The sequence below is a fragment of the Hippocampus guttulatus genome, chromosome 11, assembly GCF_054856545.1.
Source record: "Hippocampus guttulatus isolate MCC_2025c chromosome 11, RoL_Hgut_1.0, whole genome shotgun sequence".
Classification (NCBI taxonomy): domain Eukaryota; kingdom Metazoa; phylum Chordata; class Actinopteri; order Syngnathiformes; family Syngnathidae; genus Hippocampus; species Hippocampus guttulatus.
The window spans coordinates 8,730,734-8,743,286 of NC_141271.1; the positions used below are offsets into that span (position 1 = coordinate 8,730,734).

Here is a 12,553-nt window from a genome sequence, read left to right on the forward strand (position 1 = left end):
TGGTTGGTTTCTTGGTTTGGTGCGGTTCAGTTGGAAACGTGGCAACACAGTCAATGAACGCTGGTACAGATAAACTCAAACGGTCTAAGAGTTCTTGCAAGAGCAGGTTCCGGTATGCCACACCTCTTGAACAAATCTCCTCCCAGGTGTACAGAAAATGGGTATGAGAATTTATGGTAACATCAATGAATTCGACGTTAGTAACAAAATGGTAGACCTCAGCGATATTCATAGATACTCACATCCTGCTTTAACGTAAATATGAAACCTGAAGATTGATCATTATTCCGTGGCCGGAAATATTCACAGACTCCGCCTTGTTCCTAACCATGGCGACTAATGCAAATAATCCCGTCTGGAATTTCAGCAACTCTGGAAGATGGTTGCAACTCATTGGTGGCTAAACATTGCCCCCTGCCACATGGGATTTACACGCATGGTTCGATGTACACGCATATGGCTAGCATTTCAAACACTCTCCCAAAAAAATGAAATGATGTCAAGCCGTTTGATGTCCGGAGTGAGTTTTACGGCCAAAGGCTTTCAAATCCCCCCCCCCCCCCCTCCCGCCCCGTCACCACCGTTTGTCGAGGCTACCTGCTGTTTTCATGAGACAGAGGCTTGTAGGAAGACTTTTTTTTTCTCGCATTTGAAGCTGCTCAATTAGTCACATGTGAGATAGCTTTATACTTTAAACATCATCTAATCTCACTCCTTGCTTTTTTTTCCATCCAAGATTTTTTTTTTTTGGACCAATGACAGAAAAAAACAACAACAACAGCCTCAGACCATCTGGCCCGTCTGCGTTGGGTGACACAACTTCGGAAAAAGGCTTGACAACAAACAGCCTTTGTCCCGCCACGGTGTAGATGACATTGCGGCGTCTTTTCGGGAAGCCTATTTAAATGGAGTCCTTTCACCGGCGTTCCCGCTGCGCCCGAGATTAATTGAACGCTCGGCCAGGATCGTAAAGATCAAACAAGTGGGGGCGATATCATTAAACCATCGGAATGCTATCTCTAAACAAACCGACGTGACAAACGGGGCCCTAATTAAAAAGCCGGTCATAAACAAAGCCTCCCGAACAATAGTTTATATTATTCATCTAACGCATCGTGTAATATCATTACAGTCGACTATATCTATCATTAATTTTATTCACTTCACTTAAAGCTTTTATTGGAATTACTTTGGTTATTAGTTAGTTCTTAATGTATCGGACGGTGGTGGCGACCATCTCTCTTATCTCGCGGCATAAACCTGTGCATGTTATTCAAATTGCCTCATTTATTATGATAGCTTCCTCATGTAAATTGTGCTGACTGCTCGCCCTTGCGCAGTCCTCATTAGACTAATGAAAAGCTTCAAACGAAAAAACTAAACAAGCTGCCAAATAAAAGGTTCCGGGGTTATTATGAAAATTACAACTGTGCGAGCGGCGAGGAGCTCTCTTCATTAATTCATGCTCAGCAAATTGCTAACTAATTTGGTTGCACTCCTCTGCATTAATGGGTTATTTTATGAAAAACTAAAAAAATAAATATATATGTATATTTTTTTTCCTCCCCACAGTGCAAGACCTCACAAAAGAGCAGAATCCTAATCAAGTCGATATATCGGGAGTTGACAACACGGTGAGGTTAAAATGAGGGAGGGTCACCTGGTTTGAAATGCTCCTGGAATGTTACCTGCCATTGGTTCATTTTTTTTTTTTTTATGGTTCCCTTGTGTCCATTTTCGAACCATATCGAAACTAAATTGTGTTAACGTTGACTATAACCTTGACCCCATCCCATACTTGGACACATATTCACGTCACAACTCAAAAGAGATTTGATTAGACTCTGAACAACAGCAAGAAACAATTTAAAGATTGAAATATTCAACGTGTTGATACAGAATTCAAATTTTTCGAATGAATCTGTTTACCAAAGCCTCTGGCAAAAGTTAATATTGAAGAATGTTTTATTTTAGGAATATTCAATGCTCTTTCACTTAGTACTGTTTTTATTATTTCAGTGAATGTGATATTGTTTTGGAAATGCGCAGAACCAATCAAAACCTATGTACTTATAACAAAAGCAACAACAATAATAATAACAATAAATAATAATAATAATAATAACAACAAGTAGTGGTAGTTGTAGTCGTAGTGCATTAGTATAGTGAATGTTGACAAATGTTTTACAAAGTATAATTACAATGTATATAAATACCTGACTCAGATTTTTGGGGGGATACCATCTAAACAACTTTGTAGCGCCCCACCTCAAAAAACAAAAAACAAAAAAAATATATATATAAATATATATATACTGTATATATATTTTTTCAATTTGGCAAGACATTATTGTTTTGTATTTTTTATTCCACAATAATTTTTTAAAAATTTTGCATAAATGGTAATGAAGAGTGGCATAAGTAGCACGAAAAAAAAAGTCTGGACGACACAAACAGCCGCTATATCCTTCAAATATTAAAATGTGGCAATATCGAATATGTGATGTGATAATGCATTTGCGGTTCATCTGCACAGAACTTGTGATTTGTCGGTGATGCCTCGTAGTCAAAGCCAGACATTAAAACCAAAACAAAAAAAGTAATAGCATGCCATCCGTCCTGTTATCCAAGATTCATACCACTGCAGTATAAGGAGGATCTGTTTAAAACACACACCCACACACACACACACACACACACACACACACACACACACGTGCGCGCGCGCACACACACACACGCACACGCTTTAGGTGACCCATAAATTGTGTTCATGATCCTGCTAATTATTCCGATGCACTGCTTCGCAGGCTGCGAGGGAAGGGCTAATAGTGATTTTCATGTCAGACTATCCAACAGGGAGCAAAGTGGATCCCGGTGATGATTTCCACAGTGGTTCTCGTATCATTATCACCTCGCCCCACCCCGCATCACCCAGAGTGCAGCATCGCAAGCTACTCTGATCCCTTTAAACCAATGGAGAATACTACAAATCTATTATTTGCTTCACTTTCTATGACAAAAGATCATTTTTATTTTATTTCACGGGACGTAATTAATGAAACTATTCAAGCCCGGGTGATATGACTGGGGTACATCTCTTGAACATATCCCCTCCCATGTGTCAAGCAAATGGGAATCAGAACCTATGGTAATATCAATTAATTTGACTTTTGTAACGAAACCGGTAGACCTCCACCTCCTAATTTAGAACAACGATATAAATGGAACACCTTCATAGATACTCACATCCTGCTTCAATTTGAATATTAAACCTCAAGATTGATCATTATTCAGTGACAAATTCGCCTTTTGCACAATTATCCGGAGTTTCGTCACACTTCCTTTTTTTTTTTTTTTTAAATGGATTGCCGTATTTCGGCAAATTGTGTTGACATACTCAACTACAAATGGAAGGAAGTGCTTATTATTCAATATTAACACATTTACAGAGTCCTTAAATATTGCCACAAAATGTTACCAGTGTGTTATCTCAAGCGAAAGTGTTGTTAATTCCTTTTTTTAAACAAGATAGGAGGCAAACAAACACATATATAGCTCCCCTAAACATGGATGCACGTAGAATGCAAATCGCCCCTTAAAGATGTCGTCATTGTAAATTAAACATCAGCTTTACAACTGGCTTACAACATGTGGCAATCTCCACACTTAAATGCATTTGAGAAATGACTCCAGGGTGGCTGTTTTGGTTAACAATAGAGTTGAAATGGGTTTTACAGTTATGACATTTGCAGTGACGTCATTTTTGCATGGGCTTTATAAATCAAGATAAACATAGTTACTATCTCTTTTTTTTCCTGATGAGAAAAAAAGGCGGCTTTTATTTGTTTTAAGTTGATGATGCACCCAGCGACTAATCAAGTACTGCCCAATCTGTGGGCTATGTACAAATACCACTGAAAATGTCCATAAAAAGACAGACAACTACCTTGCAGCATTTAATGTTTTCATAATGACTTGGAGATTAAACCCTTTTTTTTCCCACATCACCTTTCACTTTTTTTTTTTTTAAGATCCATTTTCAGATTAATTTTCTGACCTTTAATTTGTATTTAACAAGCTCTGTTATCGGACAACATTTTGACCTTTCACACCTTGCAATCCAGCAAATAGCTTGAGGCAGTACCTTCATATATTATAGCTCCTAAAATAGTGGCTCCTACTCTAAGACCCTAACTTTAATCCATTGATTCACAGAAATAAATGGCTCCTTCAAATAATGGTAACTTTCATATACGTAGTTGGTGACTCAAATTCTGATCTTATTCACTGCACACCAAAACAGCAGCACCACGCAACTTCAGATTGTGGACACTTACTGTAAATTGAAAAAAACTTCCCTGTACAGTATTAAATATGATCTAATATACGTTTCATGCTAGTAGAGTCTGACGTAATCATTCCACAATGTTGCGTGCATCAAATTTGCTTGCTTTTAAATCCTTATTTAATAATTAAATTTCACCCCCCCAAAAATACTGATGAATAGAACCTAACTCACCTTTTTCTGCATGCATCCTCTTCACTTCGTGACTCATGTCATGGGCCAGGTCTCCCTCCTTAGGCCCAGGCGGGATGTTGGGGGACAAGCCGAGCAGTGCTTGGTTCATGGACAGGCCGTTGTGGTGTGGTGCTGTGGACAAAAAGGAACCCGGGCGGCCATGAGTACGTGTCTTCAAAATGCAAATCATGAGCCACAATTTGACAAGGATACGTACGTATCCTGTCTGAAGAGCTTTCCGTATGGGCAGGCGAGCTGGACACGCTGCTGCTGCGGTGAGATGACGGGTGACTGCCGGGCCTTCGGTGGTCCTCTAAGGATGGGACAGGGGAGGGACTATCCTGAATGCGCTCCTGCAAGCCCTGCAGTGACAACACACAGCCCTAAAATAAATTCAGTAAATTAATTAACTCCAGAACAGAAATCCCTCGTTTATCGTGGGTGAAGTGTTTTTTTTTTTTTCAGGCCCAAGCATTTAATAAAATATCCATTCATTTAAATGTTTTCTTACATACAACTGACCGTTTTTAGAAATACTGTATGCCCTGCGACTGGCTGGCAACCGGTTGAGGGTGTCCCCCGTCTACTGCCCGAAGATGGCTGGGATAGGCTCCAGCACCCCCCGCGATCCTTATGAGGATTAAGCGGATCAGAAAATGAATAGATGGATGTCTAGAATGTTTTGTGACATTGTGGGTTTTGTCATGGAGAAAGTTTGGCAAGCTGTACAGTGATGGGGCATGGAGACTGTTGACATGAGTCTACAGTCCCTTAGCCAATCAGGATGCAGAACAGAATGCAGTGTATTTTTTTTTTTTACTGTAAAGAATGATTTGCTACTTTTTATACTGCATTCCAAACTAATACCATTATTAAGGGCTAAAATCCTCCAAATATAGTTCAGCTGTTTTTTTAAATCAGAGTTCCCCATATTGCTGTCCGCTTCGAATTTTTGGTCTGGTCTTTTAAGACCCACAAAATATTGTGTCATGTGACACTATAAGCGGGAAATGTACCCAAAGAAAGAGTAGAGACACTACTTTCACAAGAAAAACAATGTCTAGCTTTCAAACATGTTAAGCAGAATTGTGACTGAATGTTTGGCATCGGTGTAATCGTTTACTATGAAACCACAAAAACAAGATCAAGAACGGTCTTTCCCCACCGCGACACATGGACTACTCTGTTGAGACCATGCATAATTATACATCATTGACTATGATGTGCCTAAACTTGTCCAACTTCTAACATGCTGCCATATCTTTCCCACTCAATGGACGTGACAAGCCGAGAATTCCCTTCAGCAAGTCCTTACCTTCTACTCAAAAGCAGTAATGGTATTGATCTCTGATCCAAAGTGACGAAACGTTATCACCGACATAGATCTGTTAGTTACTACAATAGTTTGCAAACATGCGTTTTACAGACAAGCTGGGTGAGACCCTCATCCATGCCTAACTGCTGAAAAACATACAGTACTGGATGAACATATACAATGGTGGCAGTCAACGGGTGGATTCATGTTGACGAGAATAAACGGCGGTGAATGAGTGAATGTCTATATCTGAGGCGTTCAATGTGTACAGTCATTTTTAGTGACTTAATTTTGTCAAATCAGGGGGAATATCAAAAAGAAACTTTTGACGTGTTCAAGAAGTGCACCTGTATAAAAAGTTACCTTAATGACAGAGGTGACCATTCTCGACGGTAGGCTCTGGCCCTGTGCCGCAGCGGCCATGTTGGCGATGGTGCTGAGATGGTTCATCTGGCTCATGGCCATCGTGACGGAAGCTGGAGGCAGGCTGACGGGGATCAGCGGGTGAGGCATCATCATAAAGGGCAGTTCCAGGCCTGGGACAACGTGAAGAGGAGGTCATTGGTTACTCAACGATGCGTTTCATCACCAAAAGGGGCAAACGTTGCCGAAATATATTTTCTGATGCTGCAATTGTCACCCATCAAATACCCCTTAAAAAGTCCAATAACACTTAAGATGGAGCAATTGAATAATTCGCCGTGTTAACATAACTGACATCAATGTTTTACTATGCGTTAATAATAGAGAAGCAATGCAATAATAATCGAGAAAAGGGGTGCGGGGGGATCAAAACTATCCACACAGTCGTTCATGCACCAAAGTTTACACTGCAATAAAAAGGAATCAATTATTCTCCGCTGAATAAAAAATATGGGAACATTATGGAAATTATCTCAATATTTCAATATAAAAACGGTCTTAAAAACAAAGGCAATCTTGAAAGCCACCATGATTAGTTAAGCACGCTCATGATAAACGCAATCTAAGGTTAATTATATTGGCCTATCAGTGGGCATAATGAAGGAATTTACTCCCTTTCATGTGTATGTATATGTGTGTGTGTGTGTGTGTGTGTATATATATATATATATATATACATACACACACACACACACATATACATCCATGCAGACATTATTCCATTTCGGCATTAGAAATATCTTTTAAATTATTCAATTGCAGTCCGCCGATGGACGCCTAATTGGGGGAAATTGAAGATGTTTAAATGGCAAAGAGAGTGGAATAATAAAGACACCGCGGGGGGTTCGTAGTTAGCAGCGCGCCGTGCTTCTTTCAGGAAAACAGGGCAACTTTTAGAAGGTCACAGTTCGGTGTCTGCGTACCCCTCCAGCACCCCGCCCTTCCCTATCGTCCGTCCCCACTCGCCTTGATGGGGACTTTGAACGGCTGAGGATCAAACGTGACTGTGAAGAGTTTGGTCTCATTCCTGTGCCGCTCGCTTTAAAGGCAACCTCATGGACGCTCAGATACTGATTGAGCTTTTTTTTTTTGTTGATTTTTTTTCCCTTTCTCTTTCTCTCTCACTTGGCAGAGCAGTTCAAGGTAAAAAAAAAAAAAGCTGATCTGCAGAAAAACAACTCTGACAAAACATCAGTCGCTAAAGGGCAAGGAGATCTACATGGCGACAACTCGAAAGAGAAGGACACTGGTTGGAAATGAAAGGGCTCCTTTTTCCAAAAGCAAGCATTGATTTCCATAAGAAAGATGCCTTGGCGGAGAGTATTCGCAAACAATATAAAGGATTAAAGCAAGCACCTTGTATCAGTGCTCGGACTGAATCAATTACCGCTCAGCAGGCAGAGCTCAATTAAAGCGCCCCCCCCCCCCAAAAAAACAAACAAAACTACAAGGGTCTGATTGGGGAGGTGCTTAGTATAGGACATCATGGAGAGGGTTTTGGCAACCCATTCAAGGCTCCTCAGGGGCCGCTCAGGTGGGATGCATAACACCCAGGGCCAAGCGAGCCCTCCCTTTCCAAATATACAGAGAACCCGCCACCACTTGTCCTTCAGGCGACACAGTGTACCTCTGTTCGGGGTATTAGTGTCATTTTCAGCGGCTGCGCAGCACCTTTCATGTCCGCCTTGTCCTAAAGAGCCCAACCCCACTTAAAGTTCATTGAAAGGAGGGAAGGAGAATGTGCCACAGGCCAACAAACTTTATTTTGTTGGAGACTGAAAGGATCTAGGGGAGCATAATTGCCAAAATTCCTTCATGAGAAATGACCAGAAAATGTGCCGCCCAAGTCTAATGTCCAAAGTCTAAAAAAAATATGTGCAACTGGAGATCATTGCCACAACTAACAAAAACATCTCATGCAGACTGAATTAGAAAGCCCAATTTCCACCAAGCAGAGTGAGACAGGTCAGTTTGGCACGGTACATATCTTTCAGTATTGCCATACAAAATTGATTAAAGCATTGCCATTCAAGATAAGACCCTTTTTTTCTTCAAGTTAAATGTAACCTCTTTTTAGGACCAATTTAAGACCTTTTTTTTTCTTTTTATCTTAATACATATTTCACAGCCATATGGGCAAAGGAAAAAAACATCTGTGATTTTGTGTTAATTTATTTCTCAAACATGGAAATGTGGAATGCGTGCACAATTTATAAATGCAGCATGTTGAGTAGGGTTCTCCGGTAACACCAGCACGGCACAGATAAAGAGCAGAGTAAACACAGGCCAAGTAGAGGTGTGAAAAATCAGAACCCCTGACCTCTGAGCACACATAATGTCATTTTCAGTTGACCGCAAGTGGTAAAATGTGCGAAAGTTGCCAACTGATACCAAATATTAAGCATGAAATACAAAATAAGTCTCGCGATATTTTATAGGCTTAATCAGCATTGTGTCATCTCTTCTCATAGTGGTTTGGGTGGAAAGAAAAAAGTTACGCGCGGCAGCTTTAACTTTAAAGCCACCGCAAAATTGAAGATACCTTTGCTATTGCAATTTTCAACCACAGAAGTTAAGAAGTGATGAAGAAGCGAATTCCCGCGCTTCGTAAACAAAGCGTTTGGAATCATTTACCGGAAGTGAGCCTGAGGGAGCCGCAAAGGTGAACTCCGATGTGCTGTCATTAAAACAACAAATCTCTTAATGCCGACATAAACAGCTCAGCTATTATACTCACGCCTGGCTAAGCAAAGATCGGAATCGGCGGGGACGAACAGAGTGAATTGAAACAGCCCTCAGTGAGAGCGCAATTACTGCAAAGGGCTTGTTATGGCAAACTCAAATTGCATATTATCCCCCAAAAAATGGCAACCAAAGAAAGAAGATTTTCAAATGATGAAATGGAGCTGTTGCCTATGTGGTGGACGCGAATGATATCGGCCACCATCAGTCTTAATCTAAACTGGAAGTCTCCCTTTCTGCGGACAAATATATGAGAACAAGGAAAGCGGAAGCCTCTTACTCTTTTAACTTTACTGCAGGGAGATTTCCCCTGACAAAAATTAAACTAGATCCTACTTGGCACTTTATTATCTCTTCAATGGAATGATTTATTGTTTGTGGAACCAAGGAAGCACAAAGAGCGAAGGAGGAGATTACATTTCCAGCTCAAGCTCAAGCCTGATCTCGTTTTCCGAGGAATAAAAGGAGGGAAAAAAAAAGGTTCCTGACAAACAATAATGTCAGCTGTAATTGATCAGAGGTCGCCGGCTGAGCCCACAGTAACGGTGCACTATTTAAGCGACAATCTGCCCCGACGCTTTTCAGACGCTGGCTAATGAAGCTGTCTGTCTTGGGCTATTTACCTTCCCTTAACTGGACGGCAGGAGATGTACTGTAAGAGACAGCGCCGGAGAGGATCTGTGAAATAGGACCTGCACACGCCTGAGGAATGTCTAATTGGTTGGCGCCGGCCAAGCTTGGGATCTGGCGCTAATTAAATGCCTTGTTTAAAGCCTATCTGTCTTTGTTTGGTGCGTCAGAACACTGCATCCGAGACAAACATTCCTGGCGGTTCTGCTTTGAGTTTGATTTCAATTGGACGAGACAAAAGAGCCGACGTGTTTGACCGCTAAGCCTTTTGGGTTGTTTGGTGTTGAGACGCTTCTTCCGTCCCTCTGATCCAGTCAAACTCAACAGGAACATTCCACTATGCTGGCTAAATGGAGCGAGTCACCGCTCCATACGAAATTCAATCTCGGTCTGCCTTTAATTGAGCTCAGCAAAGTTGTATTCTTGCATAGATGGGATGAGACGTCGGTGCACTTCAACAATCTTGTTTTTTTTTGGGGGGGGGGGGGGTCATACCAAGAATGTGATGACAAATATGGCGTTTTTGGCAAATTACGTTCACTATTATTGGGGATGGCACGTTAACTTAAAATTCGAATCTGTCAATAGGTCCGAATGGTTGTTTGTCGATGTTTGCTCTGCCATTGCCTGGCTACCAGTCCAGGATGTACACCACCTCTTGCCCAAAGTCAGCTGGTCTCAAGTTCACCCACGACTCTAACAGAGCACAATAGAATATGGATGAGTGGGATGGATGGAAACAGTGGAGTTGGAATAATCGTTTACCGACCTGACATTTACGTGATATATTAATGACCTTGCAGAGGGGGGGAAAAAAGTATGTCCCTGACATTTGAGTAAAATTTCATTCACTCACTGCTTTTCATCCATCCATCCGTTTTTTTCGGCAATTCATGTTGAGGGTTCATGGGTGAGCTTAAGTCTATCGCAGATTGCTGTCTTTTGGGAAAATGCAGATGGCACCCTGGGCCAGACTGCTAACATATTGACACACAGGCTTTGAAACACTCCCATCCACACTATCACTGAGAGGAAAATGTTCATGCATGCAAGTCAAAAGGTTGAACCACGACCCCATCTGTGATCTGCAAATTTCCATGCAAAAAAAAAAAAAAAATTGTTTGGAGACAAATATTTTTCTCCAAGAGGAAAATCATCTCATTGGAACGTAATATTGGTTACAGTCATGTAAAAAAATGGTGGAGTTAATGTTCCTGATGTATTTGACTTGAAGCAAAAAAATTCAAAATAGTTGTCAAATTTCTGAGTCAACATTTCATAGTTTGATGAAAGAACTACAGAAAGAAAACAATCACATGATTGAAATGATTGCAAATTCTATTATTTCTCACACATCATCAGATACTGCAATTTTCTGGAAAATAGTTGACTTTGAACACTCGTCCATGATATATTAGTGACTGCACCAAAAAGGCCTTGAAAGAATAAACAAGTGTACACAAAAAAATAGTTGTCAGTCTATTCTATACAGTGCTCTACGATTTTCTGCAAAAGCATGAGACATCACACAGAGTCTCAAGTATCGAGGTGATGGCGGGCGAATTTCCCAGAAGCTCCTTCACACTCTCTCCTGAAGGGCGTAAACAAGGCAGTCCTCATTTAAGTGTCAGCTTATAAAATGCCCCCATGTCGTATTCCGGCAACAAAGGTGAGGTATGAACAGCCTTTGTTGTGGTCATATCAAGCATTTGCGTGAACCCCAAGAGGAAATGAATAGCGAGACATTTGGCGGTCCGTTGCACTAATCAGCTCTTCATCTTTATTAGAACTGTTCACGACGCTGAAAAAAATTACTGGAGCCATCGTTTTTGGGAGCCTGGCGGATACGACTTCAAACGTGGAGAACCTCCATAAACGTGTTGTGCTGTCTGGAGTTATGCTACCACTTACAACGCTTACATTACGCACAGACGCACACACGCAGATGGCGGGTCGGGTCCAGGCAGGCGAGTCCTGGTTCTCATTAAAGTGGGAGGAAGGTATCCGGCTTTGATGTTGCCACCCACAGCCCCGGAGTGTCATTGAACGCACCGAGGAAGAAAACCTTTTGTGTTGACGCACTTAATGTTGATCATAAAGCAAACATGCTGCCTTTGTTAAATACGTCCTATGCGTGCACACACACACATGAGGGAACGGATGCCGTCAAGACGACATAAACATGAAACCTCAGATAATAACGCACTATAGGTGCACGCGGAGACGACCCGACATGAAACACATGCAAACGCTATGCTTTGCATTCCACAGGCCAGATGGAGACAAATCACGCTGAGGTGTGTCAACAAGCTGAATGATGGTGGATGAAATGTCCTTCTAAAATGCTGACGATATTTCAAGCCTTTGCAGCACCTTCATTTCTACAATCATAATGCAAACTTTTGCGATAGGGGCGTCTGGATTTTTTTAAATTTTGTTTTGGCTTTTTTATTTTTTACATTCAGTAAGTATTAATTATTTTTTGGAGCAGGTTTGTTTATTTGTATTCACATTTCTTCATTGGTTTTAGTATTAATTTTTGTTATTTTTTTGTATTTGTCAAGTGGAAGATTAAAAAAAAAGACACCAAGTGATGTGTAATAACATAATTATTACGGTCACTTTGAGTTATTTCTCTTAACATTAGATGGAGTTAGTTTTTGTTTTGTTAAAAACATTTTTGTTTTTTATTTCATTAACGAACATGGTTTCATGTTCATGGGTAAAAAACTGAGCTACAGCCCCGGTAAATGGACACGTGAGTGCAGAACATTCAGAGAGATTTCCCCACCCCATCAAAAATAATACTTAACCCTTTCATACACTCTGTAACCTGATAACACGGTAAGCTGTCCACTGTAGTAACCGATGTCCCTGAAAGGGTTAAAAAGAAGTTAATTGGTCATTAGTTGATCCAAGAG

At 40.9% G+C, this 12,553-nt stretch overlaps 1 protein-coding gene across 5 annotated transcripts in view; it reads right to left on the reverse strand.

The window, feature by feature from the left end:
* Positions 1-12,553, reverse strand: part of dachd (dachshund d) — a 136,245-nt gene that overhangs the window by 26,968 nt on the left and 96,724 nt on the right. For 2 of the 5 annotated variants that reach the window (XM_086124039.1, XM_086124037.1), the window contains exons 4-7: positions 6,201-6,373; positions 5,045-5,152; positions 4,740-4,905; positions 4,523-4,654 (exon numbers count right to left, since the gene is read on the reverse strand). In XM_086124039.1, the coding sequence (XP_085980165.1) occupies positions 4,523-4,654; positions 4,740-4,905; positions 5,045-5,152; positions 6,201-6,373 (579 nt within the window). The remainder of the gene's footprint in view (positions 1-4,522; positions 4,655-4,739; positions 4,906-5,044; positions 5,153-6,200; positions 6,374-12,553) is intronic. The other 3 variants (XM_086124038.1, XM_086124041.1, XM_086124040.1) reach the window with 3 other exon arrangements.